Here is a 25,467-nt window from a genome sequence, read left to right as displayed (position 1 = left end):
GGTGAAGTCAAAAATAAAAAAATATTGATTTTACTAATAGAAAATAGGAGGACCAGTAACTAATGTAGTCCTTTTTGGAAGGAAGGTGCATAAGTTCTATATAGATTGTAGCACCTTGAAGGTAGTTAGGAAGACAAGACTAAGGCCTCATGGCTTCTCTTAGACATCCTTATACACTACTTGTGAGCCTTGGTGAGGCTCAAATATTTAATCTATAAATAAATTATCCTTAAAATAAAATATTTTTATTTAAATTTTTATTTATTTACTTATTATTTTTAAATATTTATAATTTATTTATAATATTTCGAATTTATAAGTATTTTATATCATTGAAAAGATTTTCTAAAATCTAAAAATATATTTTTTATTTTTATTTTTTATTAAATAAAAATTTAATGAATAAATTGTGACTAAATTTTAGATTGTATAATTCTTTGGTTTCATTTCTTTGTAGTTTTTCTTCTTTTGTTCTTGCTATTTGCTTATTTTACTTCATACTACCAATTATAAGAAATTCTTAAATGAGATCATTTTGTAATTTGAGTTGAAGGATGAAATATATCTTTAAAACATGCCAAATAGATGAAAGGAGAAATAAAAGATTTATTGTAGTGGAGCTTAAATAAAAATATTTTAGCAAATTAATATAAAAATATAGATAATAGACAAGGAGGTAGTAAAAATTAATAAATGTTAATGCTACTTTTTTATAAAAAAAGGCTTCTATTTACTTTTTAAGGCCATAAATAAAGCAAAATAAAATAGATTAAAAAAAGAAATCATTTAGGCATCTTTAGGAAGAAGTAAAAAATAAATTTTAATAAAAACTTCTCCAAAATATCAAAAATTGATATCTAGAGAGGATTAATTGTGAACCAAGGTCAAATTCAGACCTCAAGGTATAAAATTTCATACCTATGGCAAATCTAAAATCCTTTAGTTGATTAGAAAGTGCAATATTAGAGCAAACTTGTGAAAGTTTTTTAAAATTTGGCTTTATATGATTTGAAGGTATATTAAATTTTTAAGAATTAAGAAATTTAATCAATAGTTTTAAATTTTAGAAAATAAATAAATTTGATGATTATATGAGTCTTGTAGTACATTTATAAGTGATATTTGTGATTATGCTTGTCATTTTATATTTAAAGTGACATTTATAATTTTGTCATTGTGATTATCTTTAATATGTTTGAAAATCAATTAAAGACAATGTATTTGAAAAATGCAATACTTATGTCAATCAAAAAATTAGATTAAAAGTTTTAATAGTTTTATTGGATTAAGATTTCAGATATTGAAAATTTAGAGTTAATAAGGGCTTTTGCAATCCTAAAAAATCCATTAGTTTGATTAAAATAAAAATTATTGAGACCAATTTGGACTTAGGAAACTTTATACTAGCTAATTGAATAGTTCAACAAAGAGAAATTATTGCTAAAAGATCAATATTTAAGTTGGAAAAAAAAGGTGGCCAACATCTAAAAAATTTATGAGCTTTTTTTTTCTATTGGTGAATTTGATTTTTTTCAAATTTTGTGTACTTATTAATTTCTTATGGATTGAAATATGAATGAATTTTATTTGAAATCAATGGTTTGATTAGTATTTATTGAGATTTTAAAAAAACTATAGGAATTAATTAGGATTTATTTAAAATTTTCCTAAATTGGTTTAAGATTTGTTTAGGATTTGTTTAAGGTCTCTTAAAGATGTAATTATAATTAGTTAGAATTTAGGATTTTTTTAGGATTTGATTAAGACCATTTATTTCAATTTTTTTGTGTTTTGCTTCTTCTGTTCTTTTTTTTGCTATTTCTACTTTATATGACCAATTATAAGCAACTTTTAATTAAGACCATCTTATAACTTAGATTTACGAGTAAATTTTACACTCACAAATCGATAGATTTAAAAGACCATGGTTGTTTTAGAATAGATAATGGCTAAAAAAGTCTATAAGGTTGATAATAAGGATTTTTTGATCCTGAAAAAATATCACATGATTGTATAAAGACTTTAGCTACCTTTGATATTTGAGACCACCAAAAATCACTCAATATTAGCTCCAAAATCTTATTGTATCCAAAATATCTCTATGCTAGAAAGTCACGACGACCTTAAAGATTATGTAATCTTACTTTGTTTTTTGGAATATATAATTGTCTCTCAAAATAGAGTGGATTATTCTTGAACTTGAATTTGAAAGTATCATAAGATTAAAAAGAATTATTCTTGATATTATAAATAAAAGAATCAAAGGACATACTTAATTGAATTTACTTAACAAAGATTGAATCAACAATCAATGTTTATTTTATTGCTCAAAGATGAAAATACTTTAGCTTTAAGAAAATCATTCTTTATTGATAAAAAATTGCATCTTATTATTTTGAAAGAAGATAAAAACATTGTCATATGGCATGATTTTTTATATAGAAATACATTGAATACCTAACTATAGAGAGTTTAGTTTTAATTTATTGGCCAAGCTCTAATAAGTGAATTATTCTTATTATAAAAAATAAATATATGTAACAATATAAAAAGATATTTTAATAATAAAAATCTTTTATATTTAAAAATATTTTTAAGTATCTAAAAATATCCTAACATCCTTTGCTATATAAAATTATAACTAAATATTTATTAATAAGTTAGATTTTTCATAAGCTCAAAGAAAATCCATATTCTTCTTAAAAAAATCATCTTTATATTACAATTTTTTCATAGCTCCATATCTCCATCTTTAAAAAATACATAAAATCTTGGCTTCCAAAAATTCCTTTACTTTGCATAAAATGTCCAAATTATAGTAAAATCCTTTAAAAATATTTTTTATAAAGGATTTTTTTTTCTAAATTTTAGAATATAATGTCTCTTAATCTAATTGTTCAATTTTTTTCAAATTTCTAGATAATATAGTCTTTTTCCTAAATATTTACAATAAAAAAATTAACCATAAATCTACTATAGATTGTTTGGCATCTTAGAAATCCTAGAAGGTATTCTAAATCCTAATTTACAAACACTCAAATATTATTTTCTTCATATCTCAAAAATCCAAAATATAAAAAATTTGGTAGATAGCTTTAAAACATAATAAAAGAAATTTGCAAAATATTTCAGCTCAAGATTCATTCAAATGCCTTAGATATGGCTAGAATTTAATTTCTCATGAAATTGGTTTATTGACAAATCTCAATTTAAAAGTACTATCTTCAAGTAGTCATTGCTCCTCTAACTCAATTTCAAACCATTTTTTTATATACAAAATAAAGGCCTTTAAACCAATTTTCCAATTACATAATTCGATCCTCAAAAGCCTTTTATATGCATATGCTATGCCCTAAAGAATGATAGTAGATACAAAATCAATACCTTAATTTTGAGGGCCTATATCTTCTTCATAAAAATTCTAAATCACACAAAATTTTCACCAAAACCATATTCAAAATCCTAAACGTAATGACCCTAATTTCTAATCTTTTAATAGCTTCAAAAAGACAATCTTAATTCCTAATACGGCCTTGGGTAGCCTCCTTTATGCCCCTTGGATATGAATTTTGGCCAATAAGAATGAAGATTTTCATCATCTATCTCAATTTATCCATATAGTTGGCCTAACTATCTCTTTTTATACCAAAATCCTTCTTTAGTACTTTTTTAAATAAGTTTTATATAATATGTATTCTAAATATCAAATAAAAGGAACAAAATAAGATTTTAAGTCACCAAAGTCTAATAAAGATGGCTCTAAATATATCTAAATTATTATCAACATAAAATCAACCTCAATAATAACCTTTTAAAACTAACTACTTCAAAGTAATAATTTAATCATATTTTATAATCAATTAAAATTTAATAATATGCCTCTCATTATATTGTATAAAAAATTATATATATATATATATATATATATATATATATATATATATATACGTTATTTTCACAAGGTAGAAAAATGACAATACAACAATACATAAAAAGGATATTTGACAAATTTTGTTATTTTTTAGATTGATAAGTGATCTTAAAATCAAAACTTAATCAATATATAATTTAACATGCATGGCAAAAATTCAAAACACATGACAATATAAAGTACTTAAGATTCTTATGATTTATATATACAAAAATCAGACTAAAAGCACCTTTTAAATAGTAGCACCATTCTTGAAATGAATCCATAATTGCAAAAAGTTGTTTATCGTAGATCTAACATGGATATATATATTTATTTTAATATTTATGTATATGATTAAATAAAAGTGGATAAAAATAGAAAAGCTTTTTAGAAGCTTCATAGATATTACTTTGATTTTATATGTCTTTGTAGTTGATTAATAGATTAGAAATTTGATCAATCATATATTGATAGCTTATAAAATAAGCTAATTATGTAGTGCACATATAGAAAACTTACCTTGTAAGTTAAGATATGTATCTTGTAAAGTCAACACATTTTTGAGGTCTTATAAGATAGTCATATAGTTCCTAATTAAAAGTATATATGGAAGTAAGAGTGAAGCCTTCTTCATTCTTATCAATGCCTTTCTAGTGCTTGATCTTCTTTCAAAACTTTCTAGTTTTCTTATCTTTGGCAATAGCCATTTTGGTTTAATATATCACCATCTTTGAGAAATTTTTTAGTCTTTTTAAATGACACAAGAGCATATTTAGGATTTTTTTTTTCTTTGAGATTCATGTCCTTGACAATTAATAAGAGTGTTAACTCATTATTCTTATCTTGTTTAAAAGTGAGTAGATTATCTCACTTCTATTATTATATTTAGAAGATTGTGGATTATCTACCTTTAAAAAAATTGTTTAATTTTCTAATATTGATATATTTTTTAAATAAATTATTTTTTTATAGAAATTTTTATTTGATATTAGAGGTTATGAATTATTGTCTTCTAATTTGACTTATGGATTTATTAAGTTATTTGAAATGGAAGGAAAAATCATGGATCCTATACTTTGTAGAAGTGAGAATAGATTTGCAACTGTCTTAGATCTTCATGAACTTTTCAACACTCTTAGAATGAAAATTTTACACACCACCAAAGCCAACCATGGAAATATTAATCCTATACCTATGAAAGAAGTTTAAAATCTATATTAAAAAGTTATCCAATTGAAAGAAGTAAGCACATCAATTTTACAACTAAATCTAAGAAGTTTTATTTCTACAAGTATGATGAGGAGAAGAATTAGTATGCCTAATAAGTTTGATGGAGCAAGATCAAAATTTCAAATATTTTTGCAATAAGTCAAGTTCTATCTAAGGTTGCATCTCTTCTAATACCTTAATGGATTTATTCAAATTGGGTTCATAAATGTATTTGTGTCTGGAAGTACTTTTTCTTTGTTTGCATCATTAATAGAAAAGGATTCACAATTTTTTTATAATTTGAATTCATTCTCAGAAGTATTTATGGCTACATTCAAAGATAGTGATCAAAAAAGAATAGTAAAGATCAAGATTTTCTCTTCAAAACAAGGATTACAATCAACTACCATATATATTATTAAATTTCAAAACCTTGCTTGTAACATAGACTAAAATGACATAGCTCCCATCAATGAATTTTGATATGAGTTAAAAGATAATGTCAAAGATTTATTATTGATAATGTTGAAAGTAGAATCTTTAATAGAATTTATTACTCAAGCTATTACATGCAACAATCAATTATTTAAAAGACATCAAGAATAAAGACTTGGTTGAAGAAAAATAAGCCAAGTAATGATGGTAGTTCTCTAGTTTTTAGAAGCTTATTCATCAAAGCCAAAATCAATGCAAATTGATATAATATGTTTTAAATTATTTACTCAATAAGAAAAGACTTGATGTTGTCAAAAAGATTTGTACTTATATTATAGAGAAGCTAAGCACATTGCTTAATATTGTTCAAAGAAGCAACATAATCACAAAATAAAAAACACAATTGCCAAAAAAAAATAATGTGTCAAAAAACGTGTTTCTTCAATTATAATAAAGACTATGTAGTTGGAATCATGTACAACATCTAATAAAAGTCTTACTCTCTCTTTAGACCACTCATTTTATTTTACAATAGATATATGTTTAGAACCTAAAAATTACAAAGTATTTATATTATTAGATTTAGAAGCCTCATCTATTTTATAGATGAAGATTTTATTAAAAAATAAGAAATACCTTTCGTCAAGAAAACTAAATCCGTACATGTAGAAATCATAGATGATTGTTTGTTATCTTTTTGAAATATTACTCATCAAATTATTCTTTTAGATGTAGAAATTAAAGATCATGATAGTGTAGTAATATTTAATATAATAAGATCTCCCTCTAACTCAATTATTTTAGATTTATTGTAATTAAAAAAATAAAATCTTTAAATAGATTGGATTTTTTATAATCTTTATTTTTGTTGTAGTTTAATCCAAAACTTTGATAGTAAAATAGAAATAGATAAGCCTAATACATCCAAATCTTTACTAATAAGTGTAAGAGCTTTCATGCATATAGAAAAAGAAATATCATCCTTTGCTATATATGCTATATCCATTTTTGATGGTGAAAAGACATCAAGTGATATTTGTAGCTAGTATCAAGATTTTCAAGACATGTTTAAAAAAAATATATAAATATTCTTTTAGAAAATCAATCCTATGATTGTTCAATTGATCTACAAGTAAGAGTTCAATTCCATTTAGATCAATCTACAACTTATTGCAAAATGAATTGGATGCACTAAAATAATACATTGAAAAGGACTTGGCTAAAACCTTTATATGTTATTCAAAATCTCCAATAGAAGCTCCTATCTTATTTACAAAGAAAAAAGATGAAACTTTTTAGATGTACGTAGATTATTGATGACTTAAGAAGATCACTATTAAGAATAGATATCTTCTACCTATGATTTCAAGACTTTTTAATCAATTACATTAAACAAAGATCTATAAAAAAATAGATCTACAAGGAGCTTATAATATAGTATGCATTAAAGAAAGAGATAAATAAAAAATAACTATATTTTGAACTAAGTATAGGCATTTCAAATATATTGTCATGCTTTTTGGACTCATGAGTATATCAATTGCTTTTCAATATTTCAAGAATAATATATTTCGTGAGTTTCTTGATGATTTTGTTATTTATTATTTAAACAACAATCTAATCTATTCTAAGAACACAAAAGAGTATGAATTTTATGTTTTTTGAGTGTTATAAAAACTTAAAGATAGAAGATTATATGCCAAGATAGAAAAGTATGGATTCCACACTACTCAAGTTGAATTTTTAGGATACATCATTTTCAACAAAAGATTAATGATGGATTCTAAGAAGGTCTAGACTATCATGGATTGGAAGGTCTCAAAAACAATCAAAGATGTGTAATATTTTTTGAGAGTTTTTAATTATTATAGAATCTTTATTAAGAACTTTTTTCAAATTGTGACTTTTCTTACATATTTGAGATGTAAAGACAAATATTAGTGGAGCAAAGAAGCTAAAATATCTTTTGAAGCCTTGAAGGCAGCATTTATTTTTGCTCCAATTTTGTATTACATGGATTTTTTAAGATATTTTTTATAGAAATAGTTGCATTAGACTTTGCTATAAATGTTATTTTATCAAAAATAAGAACAGATAATAAGTTCTATCTAGTAGCTTTTTATTTCATAAAATTTTCAATAACCAAGATTAGCTACAAGATCCACAACAAAGAGTTTTTTGCAATTGTGAATTTATTTTTTAAATATTTTTATTATGTAAAAGATGCTTCTAGTCTAGTTATTATAATGTTGAACACTTCTTATTGGCACGTATTTTGAATTATCACCAAGCTTGTTGGAATATGTCTTTATCAAGATTTAATTTCAAATTTACTTATAAATCCAAAAAAAAACAAGATTTATTAGATGTCTTTTCTAAACATTCTTATCTTATATCAAAAAAAGAGATGCAGATTTTAATCAATAAAGAACAATTTTCTTGAAGCTAGAGCATTTTTATCTTTAAGCAATAAAATCAATATTGATTTTTGATTCAACTTTTGTCAAGTAAATTCAATTAAATATATCTTTTGATCTTTTTTTTCATGATATCAAGAATAATTATTTAAATCTTATGATACTTTGAGATTCAAGTCGAAAAATAATCTAATCTACTTTAAAAGAAAATTATACATTTTAAAAGGTGAAGCAAAATTATATTCTTCAAGCTTGTCATGACTTTCTAGTAGCCAAATATTTTGGATACAATTAGACTTTAGAACCAATATCTAAAGATTTTTACTAGTTTCAAATGTGAAAGACAATCAAAGACTTTGTATAATCATGTAATATTTATTTAAGATCCAAAACTCCTTGTCATTGACCTTATAGACTTCTTCAACCATCACCTATTTTAGAACAATCAATCTTTTGTTTTTATGGATTTTATCATAGATTTTTTAATCTTAGGTTCGTATGATTCTATATTTGTGATAGTAGATCATTTTACCAAGATAGTATATTTTGTACCATATACAAAATCTATCACAAGTAAAGAAATGGCTAAGCTTTTTCTTTATAACATCTATTGCTATTATGGATTGCCCAAGAATATTATATAAAGTAGGGAGACTCAATTTATATCAAGATTTTGAAAAATCCTTTTTAAGATTTTAAAAGTGGATATAAAGCTCTCTTTGATTTTTCATCCTTAAACTAATGGACAAATAAAATAGATGAATCAAGTTCAAGAGCAATATTTGAAACATACTATCAATTATCATCAAGATGATTTGACAATTTTTTTGCCATTATTAGAGTTTACTTATCATAATTTAATATATTCTTCTACTCAATAAATATCTTTCTTTGTCAATTATGGTTGTCATCTATAATTTGATACTTTTGACTTTTTTAAAGTCGATAATCCAACAAAAGATTTGGTAAATTGCTTTCAGAGCTACGTATAATAATGAAGGCATAATTAAACAAAGCTCAAGAATCACAAAAGATCAATACAAATGCCTATTGCAAGGAATAAATTCAAATCAACATGAAGGATAAGATATGATTATTTGGTCATAATATCAAGACTACTTGTCCTTCTGACAAGTTTGATTGTCATAGTCTTAGATCTTTTTTTATTTATAAACAAGTCAATCTTATTGTTTATGAATTACATCTATCAAAGTCTACAAAAATCCATTCTGTATACCACATATCTTTTTTTGAACCATATCAGATAGTAAATATCTTGAGAAGAAGACAAATGCCTCTTCTTCTTATAAAAATGGATAATAATAAAGAATTTAAGATGGAAGAAGTTTTAGATTCAAGACGGTACCAAAATGAATTAAAATATCTTGTTCATTGATATGAATATGACATTAGTGCACATAGAAGCCAACAAAAAATCTTGTAAATACAATAAAAAAAAGTTGAGACTATCTATCAACGACATCCATCAAAATCAAGATGAAGAATTATAAGATCTATGAAAGATGATAATTGCTCCTTATAGAACTCATGCCTAGAAGACATGATAATATCACAAACATACATACTTACTCTAATATTTATCTATATAATTAAGTGAAAGTAAATAAAAATAGATTAATTTTGTAATATTTTTTAGAAAAGCTTTCTAGAAGCTTCATAGATGCTAATTTGAATTTATATGTGTTTGTAGCTCATTGATAAGTTAGAAATTTAATCAACAAGTTAACTATATAATAATAGCTTGTCAAACAAGCTAACTATGTGGCACATATAGAAAACTTGCCTTGCAAGTTAAGATATGAATCTTATAAAGTCAATATATTTTGAAGGTCCTATAGAACATTGCTATATATCTCTTAATTAAATATATATAGACTTAAGAGTGAAGCCTTTTTTATTCTTTTTAATACCTTTCTAGTCCTTAAGTCAAGCACACAAACTAGAAGAAGATAAATAAACTTGTGGAATTTGTGTCAAAAAAAAGGTGACAAAATAGATGAATGTATGTATATTCAAAAAAAAACTAGAATGGCTATTTTCAAAGACTAAAAAATATTAGACTTTTAGAACCAGACTAAAAGCAAGAAAAGAATTGACAAGAGTGTGAACCATTGAATTGACTCACTTTGATATTTAGTATAAAAAATGTACTTATTTTGCTTAAAATATAAATTTTATGAATTAATATAAGGATTTTAGGAAAAAATAGAAAATAGATTACTAGTAACAAATATGCAATATAAGATAGAGTTTAATAAGAAGAAACTATAGAGACTATATTTTTCTAATTAGCTAGTAGTAGAGGAATTACAAAGAAGTAGACTTGGAGTCAAAAAGAAAAAAAAAGAAAAAAAAGAAAAAAAATCTGATGAGGTTTAATTATGATGGATTTGAAGATTTTTTCTAAATTCAACAAATCCAAGTAGCAAAGTGATTCTTCAAATCTATGGAAGCCTTCAAATACAATGGAGGCATCAAATGCACAATGTGGAGTGAAGAAAACAAGGTCAGCACCCTTTCCTTCAAAGTACAAGTAGAGAAATGAAATTCTCATTTTTTGAAGAATTTTACAAATATTGCCTAAAACCTTGTAAGTAAAAAACATTCATAAAAGTTATAAAGGAGGATAGATTGATGCATGGGAGTAGTCAATTTTAACATAAAAAGTTGTTTTAAACACAATGGTTAAGTTAGATTTATCAAAAAGCATTTTTTTCCCCACTTACAAGAGCCATCAACCTTAGCCACGAAATTAGCTCTTGGATAAAAGAAGGCCGTAGATCTACATTAGGTATCTTAGAGGTCAAGGGTGGAGATGTGGCCGCCCTTCCACAAGCCACCACTCAATTGTATAAGAGTGGTTTGGTTTCCCAAGCCTCTCTCTTACTTTTCTTTTTGATGAGGGCAAAGCCATGCCAAAGTGTGGTCTCAATCCTAACTCTAATCTTAATTTTTTGCTTCTTTTTTATCTTAAATCTCATTGTGAACTTTAGAAACATATAAGCATTGATTTTTTGTTGTGGGTGGTGCTTGTTGTGGTTTAAAAGGCGCTCCTTTGCAATTAGTGGTCATTAGCCATTTCCATAGTCAAAAGGGTTTGTGGGGCCTCGCATTTTTCTCAATCACTCTGTGAGTTTTTATGATTTGTAAGTGACGATTTTTTCATCACATAGCCCTTATTATTGTCTTTCTAAAAAAATAAGGCCTTCTCAATTTGGAGTTGAACCAAAATTTTGGTGAATTTTTGAGTGCAAGGGGGCAACTGCCTTGGCAAATTTCAATAATCCAATTTTGAAAAGGCATTCCTCAGTGCCAATTAATGGGATTATTCTGAAAATTTGGGAGTATAAGAATCTTTAAGCTGAGCCTCTACTTGCATAAATTTAATTAAATTTAAAGCAATTTTGAATTTTTAACGAAGTTTTGAGTGAAGGGGGGTCGGCTGCAATGGCAGGTTCAATGACCCAACTTTGAAGAAGCATTGCTCGCAGCTCATGTACTAGATTGCCACAAACTTTTTGGAACAAGAGTGCCTTGAAGTTAAATTTTCAACACAAAACTAATAATTAGATTTGGAGCTAATTTGGATTTTTGGTGAATTTTGGAGTAAAGGAGGTGCTTCCCTCAATCCTTGGGCGTTGTTAAGGTACTTCCGCTTGTACCTCTCTTTATTTATTTTTTCTTTTATTTTATTTTATGTTATTTTTTTCAGTAACTTATAACTTCTACATTCACTTTTGGCTTTAAATTTTAACTTTTAATCTTCTCCCTTTTACTTTTATTTTTTATTTTTTAATCTTTACTTTATTTTTTCTTTTTACTTTATTTTTACTTTTTTAAACTTTGAAATTTTAATTTTTAATCCAACCTTTAAAAAAATTACAATTAATATGGATTAAGATTAATAACTTAATTAATTACTTTTATCATTAATTAATAATGAAATAATAATTTATATATTTTTTAAAAATGATAAAATAATAAAATAATAAAAAGTAAAAAAACCGACTAATAAAATAATAATAATAATAATAATAATTTAATTTAATTTAATGAAAAATTAAATCAAATTATCTAATTAGAAATAAAAGAAAGAACTATTTTGCATGAAATTAAGGAGTGAATTATCATTGTGAATGTGAATGTGAATGAGAGTAATGTTAAAGGATTTTATTAATAACTTTGTATTTTAAGAAGGACAAGTAATAAGTGGATTAGAATTTAAATAATAGCTTTATGTTAAATTCATATAATTAATTCACTGATTGTGAGTTAGAAGAAACTTCTAATTAGTAGAGGTTTATTTTAGCTCACAAAGAGTGAGGAAGGCCTCACTCTTGCTTCTATATATACTACATAATTAAAAACTATATGTTATAAAATCTCTAATACGCTATAAAACCTCTAATATGCATCTAACTTATAAGACATAAGTCTAATTTGCAACGCAAGTTTCCTAGGTATGCGCCATATGTCTGACTTGTACTATAAGTGGTCAACATGTTGATACATGGCCTCTTTGTTGGCCAAGTTTTTAATCTACTTATCACCTATAGACATGTATAAAGGCAAAACAACGTGTATGAAACTTCTAGGAAATTTTCCATAAGATATTATCATATTTATTTATTTTGACTTATTTCTATTTATTCTTATTATCTAGATAATTATCAAAGTAAATATGTATGTTTGTGACAAGCTAAGAATTTTATATGCCATTCTAAATCACCAACTAAAGTTTTTATCTTATTTGTGAAGAAAAAAGATGGATCTCTATAATTGTGAGTAGACTATCAAGGATTCAATGAGATCACCATTAAGAATAGATACCCTTTATCATTGATTTCAAAATATTTTGATTAAATATATCTAAAAAAAATTTATATAAAATATATTGACAAAGAGAGTACAATTTGGTACATATTATAAAAAGAGACAAATAAAAAACTACATTTTAAACTAGGTATGGACATTTTGAATATGATATCATACCTTTTGGACTCACAAATATATCAATTACTTTTCAACATCTAATAAATAATGTCTTTTGTGAGTTTTTTGATAATTTTATTATCAATTATTTAAATAATATCTTGATTTATTCTAAAAATAAAAAAAAACCTGAATTTTATATTTGTTGTATATTATAAAAATTAAAAAATAAATGATTATATGCCAAAATAAAAAAGTGTGTATTTTACACAATTCAAGTTGATTTCTTAATATTCATCATTTTAAATGGCGGTCTTATGATGGATTCTAAAAAGGTCCAAATTATCATAGATTGGAAGATCTCAAAAACAATTGAAGATGTATAATATTTTTTGAAATTTGTTAATTATTACCAGATCTTCATTAAGAAATTTTTCAAGTTGCAGCTTCTCTAGCACATCTCATATATAAAGATAGCTTGATTAGAGCAAAGATGCCAAAATATCTTTTAAAGCCTTAAAGACAATATTTATTTTTGTACCAATTTTGTATTGTATCAACTTTTTGAAGGTATTTTTTATAGAAATAAATGCATCAAACTTTATTATAGCTATTTATTGTCATAAATAAAAGTAGATGATAGGCCCTACTTATTAGATTTTCATTTCAAAAAACTTTTAGCAGCCAAGATTAATTATAAAATCCTATCTAAGACATGAATTTGAAAGAAAGAAATCCTCTGTACACTCTTGTATGACTCAAAAGGACTAAAAAATCACTAAAGAGGGTAGTATATTGAAATAGAATATTTAGAACTTAAATCTTAAACAAAAAAATCTCAATACATTCAATACATTCAATACATTCAATACATTCTTGTGTCAATAAAAAGAACTAACAAATTACTCAAAGATGATATAATATTGAATTAGAATGGCTATTGCCATAGATAAGAAGATTAAAAAGTATTAAAACAAAACTAAGATGTCATGAACATACATATTTACTCTGATAATTAATTAGATAACAAAAATAGGTAGAAATAAGTCAAAGTAGATAAATATGAAAAATCTTGTAGAAAGCTTCCTAAAAGCTTTATAGACGTTGTTTTGCCTTTATACATGTCTGTAGGTAATTAGTAGGTTGAAAACTCGGCCAAGAAGGAGGCCACATGTTGATATGTTGACCACTTGTAGTACAAGTTGGACATATGGCACGCACCTAGGATACTTGCCTTACAAATTAGACATGTGTCTTGTAAGTTGGATACATATTAGAGTTCCTATAGCATGTCGCCTCATAGTGCTTAGTTAAGTAGTATATATAGAGGCAAGAGTGAGGCCTTTCTCACTCTCGTCAATTCCTTTCTTGTTTTTAGTTTAGTTTTAAGAGTCTTATGTTTTCTAGTCTTTAGCAATAGCCATTCCAGTTCTTCCTTAAATATACATACTTTCTTCTATTTTTTCACTTTTCTTTTGACACAAATTCTTTGAATTTATGTGTCTTCTTCTAGTTTGTATCCTTAACATAGCCAAATTTTATTGATATATTCTTTGAATGCAACCATCTTATTTTGTGATAGGCTATAGATTGATCCAAATAGTAACTGAGCTCCTTCTTGAAGATTGATGGAACAATCATAAAGATTATTCTTTGAAAGAATTCCTACATTTTTTTTCAAAAATATCTTGATAATCTTTGTATTGGCTTAAAATATTGATTAAAATCTTTTTTCCATCAACAATAGATATGGTGTATATAACAAAAGTTGACCTTTTTTTGCAACATGCATAAAAAATCTTGTACCTACCAATAATGGTTTAAATGTATTAGTCTTATGGATTTTTACTTGTCTAATAGAATCTTGAAATAAACTATAGAAAAAATCAAGATTACAAAAAATCTAATCTATTTGAAGCTTATATCTTTTTAATTATAATAATTCTAAATTTTTTGAATTAAAAAGAGATCTAATCACATTAAATATTACTAAAATATTATGAATATTGATTGTTATTTCTATAAAAAAAAAAAAAACATGTATAACATCTTTAAAAGATAATGAATGATTATCTATTACTTCTGCATGCATGGATTTGATTTTCCTAACTAAATATACATCTTATTTTTTTATAAAGTCTTTATCTATAAAATAGGCTAATACTCTTAAATTCAACAAGATTAAGACTTTGTAGTTCTTTAGTCCTAAAAAAAAATCTATCATAAAATAATATGAGGGATTTGAGAAAAAAATATGATATTTATTAGGAATTATATAAGATTCATGTTATAGCTGAAAAAACTCATTGTTTGACACATCATCTTTTTTGGAAACCATACTCCTCATTTTATAATTATGTTATTTTTTTAGATAATATTGAGTAATATACTTGGATTCTCTACAATATAAGTACAAACCTTCCTAACAACAACAAGTCTTTTCTTGCTTAGTAAGAAGTTTAAAATGTATCATATCAATTTGCATTGATTTTAATCTTGATGAATAAATTTTTGAAAACTTGATACCTACTATTATTACTTGACTTATTTTCTCTATCTAATTTTTTTTATGCCTTTCAAATAATTAATTATTGCATACAATGGCTTGAGTAATAAATCATTTTAAAGATTTTGCTTTCAACATTATCAATAACAAATCTTTGACATTATCTTTCAATCCATATTGAAATTGATTGATAAGAGCTTTTTCATTCCAGTCTATATTAGAAGCAAGGTTTTAGAATTTAGTAGTATATATGGTAACTGACCATCATCTTCATTATAAAGATAAGAGCTTGGAATTTACAACTCTTTTTTAATCATTTTCTTTAAATGTGGTTGTAAACACTTTTAGGAATGAATTCAAATCATATAAGAGTCACAAATCCTTTTCCATCAAAAATGCAAAGCAAAGGAGAGCACTTCCATGTAAAAGTGAATCTATGAATCCAACTTGAAAAAAATCCATTAAGATATTGGAAGAGATATAATCTTAGATAGAGCTTGAGTTATTGCAAAAACCCTTAAAATATTAATCTTGTTCTATCAAACTTCTTGGGCATACTAATCATTTTCTTTGGCATACTTACAGAAGCAAAAAAAATTAAAATTTGGTAATGAGGTTATTCTACTTACTTCTTTCAACTACATAATTTTTTGACACAGATTATGAACTTCTTCTATAGACATAGGAGTAGTGTTTCTATAGTTGGCATTAGTGAAACATGAAATTTTGACTCTAAAAGTGTTGACAAGTTTATAAAAATCTACAATAGTTTCAAATCTATTCTCACTTCTACAAAGAGTAGTATCCATGATTTTTCCTTTTGTTTCAATGAACTTAACTAATCTACAAGTCAAATTAGAAGAGAGTAATGTGAAACTTTTAATGTCAAAAGAGGGATAATCTACTTTCTTTAAAGAAAGAAAATAAATATTAGAAAATTAAAATAATTTATTTAAAGGTGAATAATCTACAACCTTCAGAATACAACAATAGAAGTGGAATAATCTAGTCACTTCTAAAACAAGACAAGAACAATGAATTAGCACTCTTATCAAACTGTCAAATATATAAATCTTAAAAAAAAAAAATAATAATAATAATAATAATAATAAAATCAATATTTTCTTATGTCACTCAAAAGAATTAGAAAATCACTCAAAGATAATATAGTATTAAATTAGTGTAGCTATTGCCAAAGTTAAGAAGATTAGAAATTCTTAAAACAAGACTAAAGACTAAAAATGTGTTAATGAGAGTGAAGAAGGCTTTAATCTTGCCTCTAAATATATACTGTAATTGAAAGCTATGTAGTGATATACCATAAAACTTCTAACACATATTGACTTTGCTAGACACAAGTCTTAATTTATAAGGCAAGTTATCTATATATGGGCCACATAATTAACTTGTTCCACATGCTACTAACATGCGTAATAATGGTTAATTTGTTGATCAAGTTTCTAGTCTACCAATCAACTACAAATACATATAAAGTCAAAAAAGCATCTATAAAGCTTTTAGAAAGCTTTATTAGAAAATATTATAAAATGAATCCATTTTTATCTACTTCTATTTAATCATATAAGTAAATATTAGAATAAATATATATGTCCATGATAAATCCAAAATATTCTATTACATTGTATGGACCCAAAATTTTAGGATTAAGAAGATGATGGAAAGTTTATCTAGTTGTTGATAAGTCATCCTATCTTTAATGTAGATGAATTGATGCATGTCAACTTTATAGATGGTTTTGCCATTTAGCAAAACAATAAAGTAGATATTGATTTAGTTACCTTGGTAGATGACATCAAATTAGAATATGTTTATGGAATGAACTTTGATGGCATTAAAGTTTATGAGTTAAATAACATAATAGATAAAGACAATCTTATTCCATCCTTATAATTTAAATAAACTTTTAGTGGTCTTATAATTAGAAATGACATAGCTATCTATCCATAAATACCAAATAATTGGTATAGAGAATCCATAAAGCAACTTCATGTATACAACCTTGATTACAAATTAATGGATGTGATTTTAAAAAATAAGGATTCAATACTTACTAAAGTGGATTCCAATTAATAGAGACTATATAAAAATAATAATAAATTATATTTAACAATTGATATAAAGTCAAGACAATTTTTTTTGTCGTCATCTTTTATATTCAGATTGTCTTAATGTGGAAAATTGTCTTAACAATGGAAGATTGTCTTGACATGGGAGATTAGCTAAGACATGAGAAATGATAACTTTTATTTTTTTCCAATTTTTAGGATGTATCTTAGATGAATTAATACAATTGGATGAATAAATTTTATGTATGATGATTGAATGAACAAATTTCATGGATTCAATTTAGATAAAATTTATGGATGAAATTTATGGATGAAAATTTGTAGATGAATATTGATTCAAATTAGATGAATTTTAATTTTAGATAAAAAATTATTCTTAGACAATAATTCAATTATAGATGAGAGGTTATTTTAGGATGAAATTTTAATTTTGGATGATAATTAATAATAAAAAAATTAAACTAAATAAAACTAAATCCGTATAAAAAAATAATAATTGTTATATAATTAAATTTTTAAGTGTTAGAATTGTTATATTATAGTTGTTTGAGTGTGAGTTTAATTAATCAATTAATTTATGTTTTTTTATGAAGAAGTAAGAAAAAAATTATGTAATCAATTTACATGTTAATTAATAGTTATGAACTAGAATAAATCACCTAAATTAAAGAATTATTTAATTCACAAGTAAAAAATGATTAAATTTGTTGAACATAAATCAAAGGCTTAAAAAAAATTGTTAAAAGATTTAGTTAATTAAAAATTTTTTGAACTATAATAGGCTCTTAATTAGTAGAAATTTATTTTATTTCACAAAATGTAATATTATTATTTTTTTAGAAGAGATTGAAAGCTATAATAATAAAATCTAAAAGTAATATTACAATAAGTCTGACTTATAGTTTTAGAATTTAAATTACATAGTATATATAGAAGTAAGAGTGAGATCTACATAGAAATATTTTATAAGATCTTTAACATTATTCCAACTTACATAACACATATCTAACTTGTAAGACAAGCTTCTTATATATGCGCCACATACTCAACTTGTATCACAAGTCACCAAAATGTACAAAATATAGCCAACTTGTTGGTCAAGTTTTTAATCTATCAATTATCTATAAACACATGTAAAGACAAAGCCTTGTCTATGAAGCTTCTAAAAAGTTAGTATACAAGATATTATCAAATTTATTTATTTTAATATACTTCTATCTATTTATATTATCTAAATAATTATTAGAATAAATATAGATGTCCATGACAATGTAGACATGAATGTATAATGACTAAAATTTTTGAAAATTACCACAAAAATAGCTACAATCTTTTAAATTGACAATGAGAAAATTGTGACCATTTTGGTTGTTAATCTCAAAGACAGTATCATCCATCTCTATAACCTGGCAAGTTTGTACTTTTATTACATAAAAGAATTGTATATATTTGATGTAATTTTAAGAAAAAGATTCATTAAAATTGTTGCATAATTAATATGCTAATTGTAGAAAAAGCTTCCATTTTTTTTTAAAATCTAAAAAATATCATCAAAAAAGTCTATGTGGCATGCATCAAGGATCTAAGAATTTGCTGTATTTTATATGTTTGAAGTAAAGACTCCAAAGTACTAAGACTTAACATGATAAAAGGTCTATTTTTAACATAAAATAGCAATAAGGTACTCAAATGTAGTAGCATGCATCTTGTGGATGTCTACTATAACAATTGCAAGGACATCCATAGTTAACGTCTTTGCAGTTATTCAAATCTTTTCATTCAATTTTATTTTATGAGACATGTTCACATTTCTTTTGATATGTTAGATTTAAGCATTATGTTTTTTTTTAAAAAAGCTTTTTAATAATTATATTTTTAATTCCTAAACATATTACTATAATCAATATAAAATTAAATATAAAATTAAATAAAAATTTTAAAGCAAGTAAATTATACATCTTCTTACGATTATTCATAACTATGATGCTTGTAGAATTAATGAAGGCTATTGCATGCACTAGCTAGTGAAAAAACTAGTTTTTATTTTACTTAATTAGAGCAATCTCAAAAGTAACATGAACAAGGTGACTTTTTTCATCTATTATGTTGAGGCTAAAGTAGATATCTTGGTATCTTATCTTTAAGTGGATTGCATCTATATTGAATATAAGGCTATAATCACAATCATCCGAGTTTGAAGACAAAAGAGTACTCTAACAAATTATTGTTAATTATCCCTATAAAATGTAGTCATATTACCAAGATTTATTATAGCCAAATTTTCTAAGTAATAGTGCAAGCTTTTGAAATTCTAAACTATAATCTTCTACTAAACCTTTTTAGTGCAACTTAAGGTTCTTCTATAAAGTCATATAGATATATATATATATATATATATATATATATATATTGCTCTTGCTCCAAGTTTGGACTATGCACTATTTATGATATTGCATGGTTGCAAACTTTGTATGTTCCACATAAGTGATTTAACAAAGTTTATAAGGTCTTTGCTTATAAAGCTAAAAGGTTTCAAAAATGTTGAAAATATCTATATATATAAATAACAAACCTAACAATATAAAGCAGCCAATCTTAACACCAATTGATTGCAATATAAAATAGGTAGTTTTCATCTATAATTTTGTTCTAAAATTCATCTTCTTTTTTTGAGCTCATCACCTTGATGCACGAGAGTTTCTTGACTCTTAATTAATAAGGAAAAAAGTCTTAGATAGAATAGCTTCTAACAGTATTATTGACATCTTTAGCTATGAAAAATAGTGTTTCAATACCAATTTGTTTTAAATTGTCATTATTTGATTTCTTTGCTAGTAACCTATAACTTGTTTTACTATGCAAAGAAAAGTGAGGCAAATTGAGAAGAAAAATTGTGTTTGATGAAAAAAAAGAAAATTAGGTATATTTTTATTTATTTATTTATTTATTTTTATTTGTGCTTCAACTTGTATTATTCATGTAGGTGCACCTTTTTTTGTAATCATTTCAATTTGTGCCCTTGTAATTATTTCTATAGATGCATCCTTCTTTGTAATTATTTTTTATATATATTCTTACTTATGACTGTTTTTGTGGATGTGTTCCTTGATATAAATTTTTCTATATTATAATATGTAGGAGTTTTCTTAATCAAGCATTACTTCCAAAAAACTTAATAAATAAAATTTTTAATATATATATATATATATATATATGTGCCAAAATTTCTTACAATATGTAATGTAGAAATCTTATCTTTAGTAATTAGATGAAAAATCAAAAATAATAAAAACTAGCATGTCATAAACATACATTCAAAGTTTAGCAATAAGTTTTGTAGATAAACACTAATATTTAATTCTAGTTTATTTCTACTTCTATAAATAATTAACTTAGAGTATTGTAACATATACTTTTTTGCTACAAAGTTTATATCTATTTGCATTGTAAAAAAATAAACAAACAAACAAGAATTATATATATTTCTTTGTTACAAGGAAGTGTTTCTCAATACATTAGGAGACATAAAAGTAGAAGGATATGATAGAGAGAATTTCATAGAAAATTGAAAAACCAATAAGAGAGGTCTTCTTTAGAGTTGCAAAGAAATTTACAAGAAACGTCAACAACTCAAACCGTTGGTCCACAAATTTTCTCAAAAACAATTCTCCACACCGTTGTCCTACTCTGACGCCCACATATCTTTCACAGCCACCTCACACAGTTCCGAAATTAGCTGTGAGAGGGGTACACAGATATGCTGGCTGTGCATAGATTGACCAGGTGGTTTTCTATCAAATGGGTGGCATGTGCTTCCACAACTTGGCTGGTTTGACTGTTGACTCACAACTCCACTTGCTCACCCGCCCCATCGAGACGTTCAGTCGCGGCTCACAATATGCACCGACCTGGATGGATCATGTTGCCTAATTGCCCCTTTGCTCAGATAAGCATCTCACAGCGCCTGGTGCAACGTAGTCACACTTCTCATGTCGGGCCCCCAAAGCAACGAGTCGTGATGAGGACTTCCCGCAACCTCAGTCAATGCAATCCATGGCTGTGAGGTGGAGTCTCGGCGTTGCAGGAGCCGTAAAGCGTACGTTGACATTCGGGTCCCGTCGCTGTAACGATAAGTTCGGCCCCCTTTTCGGGACGATGGGATTCGTGCTTGGTTTCGAAAGGATTCGTGGAAATGTCAATTGACAAGCCCAATGGCTTCTGCTCACAGGATCCATCCTCGACACACCGCAGGATGGCACTACTCGGGACCCTACAAAGCAGATCTTAAGCTGGAAATGCTGCATGTGATCCAGTACACATCCTCGACATACACATTGTCAGGCCAATGATATGACTGTGGCAAGTACAGCTCTGGCTATGATTGACTTCTGATTCGAGGTCAGCGTTGCTTTCCAGAACATAATTATAACATATTTCAACCCACGAGAAGGTCACGTATTGTGAAGGTTGATTAAAAGGGGCCTGCGGAGACATGTTCAGCCAAACGGTTTCAATCCCCCTGCTATGCCGGCAGCCTTCGATCCTCTCTCAGCTTCCTAGTATCAAAACTGTGCCGTCATCGCAGTTTTCTCCTGCCAAGTTGGCAAGTGCTCCGAAATGGCGACCTCTTGGAGACAGAGACGGACAAGCGCCCTCGTGTTGGCTATCTCTGTTGTCTTAGCAGGACTGTTCTTCGGTAACGACCTAACCCCTCATGCTTCATTTTCGATCAAGAATCCGACACGGATAGCTTGTGACGTGACTCATTAGTGCTAATATATTCGTCGCGTCGCTGCATTTTCCAGACTCTGCGGAAGCCAAATGCTACTGCATGAAAGACTGCGCAAAAAGACCCAACGCTATCACCACCGCGTGCACCTCCGGTATCTGTGAGTACACTTGTGAGACTGGGTGGTCCAACTGCGACAACAACTGGACCAACGGCTGCGAGAAGAACACTTACAGCGACGTCAATGCTTGCGGGCAGTGCGGCCGACAGTGCATTCCATACCACGTCGAGACCGTCATAACCACGTGCGTCAAAGGCACATGCACTTACACCTGCAAGGCCGGGTTATCCGACTGCAACAACTGGCTAAATGACGGCTGCGAGTCCAGGCTGCCATACAACGACGACTTGCGCTTCTGCGGCTCCTGCACAACGCCATGTCTCATGGATCTGCCGAATGCGGTGTCCAAGTGCACTAGGGGTGTGTGTGGCTACACCTGCAACCCCGGGTGGGTGAATTGCGACAACAACTGGGCCAACGGCTGCGAGAAGCGCACCAGTTGCTCCTAGTTTCGCGTTTCGCGAAATCGCGAACGCTGGCGACATCTCCATACCACATCCTGGTAAAGACAGTGCCTATCAAGCAAATTTTTCTACGAGGAAGACGTCGAGTGACTGTGTCGTCGAGCTTCGAAGTGCTCACCTGTGCAACGATCGATCGAGGCTGGGAATGTGCGAAACCTGCACTCCATGATCGGAAGAATAATATTATTAATAATAATAATACTGTCCTGAATCGATTGTCAAGAATTCGCCGCAACTCCGCAATTGGGATCCAGGCTTTGTGAGGGCATCTATCATCCATTCAGACGAAGCTTTTTGAACTTCAGGGTGGTCTCCCCTTCATCTACCCCCAGAAAACCTGTGCAAAGCTCGCAGTTTTGTTGCCATGTCCTACAGTAGTAGAATAAATCAATAAATCAATAGCTTTCGCTTCTTAGATGTGTATCATTTCATGGGTCCTATCAAATTTCGTTGGCTTCTTGTAATAATAAAACAAAATAAAAACAATAAACGTTGTCATGATGCAGGTATGATTATGTGTATGAATGAATGAATATGTATGTGTGTATGTATGTATGTATACTGGTTTTTTGTCTTATATTATTTTAGAACTTAACATTTTTTTTTTTTTTCTTGTTACATGATATAGGTTTGTAGTATACATTATGCAATGCAAATACTTTGATGCTTGTATTAAGTAGTGTTTAATTATTTCTTTTTTTTATTTGGTAGTACAATGATTTGGTGGGCTATAAATATTATGTGGTATTATTGTTAATTTATAGCAGCCTAAATTTTTCATTCAACAATCACATAAAATTTTACCGTTCTTTTTTATCTTATTTCAAGGATTCTCAGAATTAAATTTACTTTGATCTTATTAAAAGAAATTGCAATAACTACATGACATTATATTTTTTGTATAAAACCATGTCATTAGAATTATATTTTTATTGACTAGTGTAACTTATTTTGGATATAATTTATTTTTATAAACAATTTTAACTCTTTATTGATTATATAAACACATTAAAAAAAAAAAAAAAAAAAAAAAAAAAAAAAACTATAAAGCTTTGAATCAAATTTGAATGTTTTCAAAAACCAATTGTTGAAAATTTAAATTTGATAATTTTTTAATAGTTGATCATTTCAATCATTTTTAATGCTTAAGATGTTATCAACTACTATTCATGATTTTTATGCATTTTCCATCATTCATAAAAAGAGATTGATACAAATTAACAATCAAAATATATAATATTTAATTAATTTCATTTCATTAAAATAAGTATTATTATTTCTCTTTTCAACTTATATTTAATTGTCATATAGCACATTATGTAACATCAGCTCATAAACATTTTAGTACAAATGCACAAACTAATTGTTTAACAAATAAACACTATTTATGCTTAAAATAACTTTCATTACATGCTTCATTAAGTGACAAGCTAGTTTAAATTTTTTTAAATAATTTATTGAAATTTAATAAAGTTTAAATTTTTATTTGTTATTTTAAAGCATCAGAAATAATTATTTAATTACACATGAATTAAATCTAATTATAAAATTATAAAAAGTATAAAATTACATAGAGTTTTAGTTTTGATTTATTACTAAAAAGCCAATTTTTTATAATTTACTAAAACTTCAAAAATAAACGAAGGAGAAAAATAAGATAAATCTTTTAGGTTTATTAATAAACTATTAGAAAATAAAATTACATCTATGTTTTAATATATATATATATATATATTATTTATTTATATTTACGTTCATTTTTTAAATTATTATTTAAGTACTTCTATTTAAATCTACTACAGGTTATGAAGAAACTAAATTTCTTATTTCTCATTACTACAATGCTTTGTTTTCCTTCTTTTGTATTTTTTATTAGTTGATGTGGTTGATTTTTTTTTTAACATAATAACTAATATTAATATGTAAAGTAAAACTTAATGTTTGTAGTTATGGTTTAAAACTACTAAGAAAACTACAATCTAATGTAGATTTTAGATTTCTTGCCTATATATATATATATATATATATATATATAAACCTTGTGCACCATTGTTTCATAAAAAAATCAGTTGGACTATGTCTTATTTTGTTTTAGTAATAATTGTGCAAGCTATTTCTCCTATAACATACATAAAGAAACAATTGCAAAGTTGTAAAAACGGTATACTACAATCTTGAAAAGAAATATTTGAGATGATTTAAGATTTATTAAAATACACTATAATTATTATTTTTATATAATTCACATATTATAATATTACACTCTAATATATATATCAGGATTAATTTATAACTAAAGTATATTATAAATATAATTATTTGTGAGGTTATTTATACATACAAAAGGACTAAAATATTAATTGATTTTATATTAGTGATGATATCTAGTGTTTAAAACTTGCATAAGTACTGTTTGAAATTTATAGATAATAGTGACTTTTTAATCAAAGTCTAAGAAACTTTTTTTATTTAGTTGATATATTATTTGTACCTAAACAATATTTTATTAAATAATTTGATGACCAATTTATACATTTTAGTATACATATACACATAAATTTTGTCACAAAAGTATAACATATATTATTAAAAAAAAAAATTAAATCTTTATTTTTTATTTTTATTTTGTAAAA

General features: G+C 26.3%; 1 protein-coding gene across 1 annotated transcript; it reads left to right on the top strand.

Annotated features, from left to right (window-relative positions):
• Positions 1 to 21,997: 21,997 nt before the first annotated feature.
• Positions 21,998 to 23,335, top strand: LOC112281147 (uncharacterized). Its single transcript, XM_024517361.3, has 2 exons — positions 21,998 to 22,216; positions 22,326 to 23,335. Exons 1-2 carry the CDS (start codon positions 22,138 to 22,140, stop codon positions 22,817 to 22,819), a joined length of 573 nt encoding a protein of 190 aa, XP_024373129.1. The 5' UTR covers positions 21,998 to 22,137; the 3' UTR covers positions 22,820 to 23,335.
• Positions 23,336 to 25,467: the final 2,132 nt, after the last annotated feature.

This window comes from Physcomitrium patens, chromosome 1 (genome assembly GCF_059467195.1).
Source record: "Physcomitrium patens ecotype Gransden chromosome 1, ASM5946719v1, whole genome shotgun sequence".
In the NCBI taxonomy this organism is placed as follows: Eukaryota; Viridiplantae; Streptophyta; class Bryopsida; order Funariales; family Funariaceae; genus Physcomitrium; species Physcomitrium patens.
This window is presented reverse-complemented; position numbering and strand designations above follow the sequence as displayed.

Bases quoted from the DNA above. Each gene is read 5' to 3' on its own strand.
- LOC112281147 (XM_024517361.3), top strand. From the start codon at position 22,138: ATGGCGACCTCTTGGAGACAGAGACGGACAAGCGCCCTCGTGTTGGCT. The intron at 22,217-22,325 runs GTAACGACCTAA...TGCATTTTCCAG, and splicing joins CTTAGCAGGACTGTTCTTCG to ACTCTGCGGAAGCCAAATGC.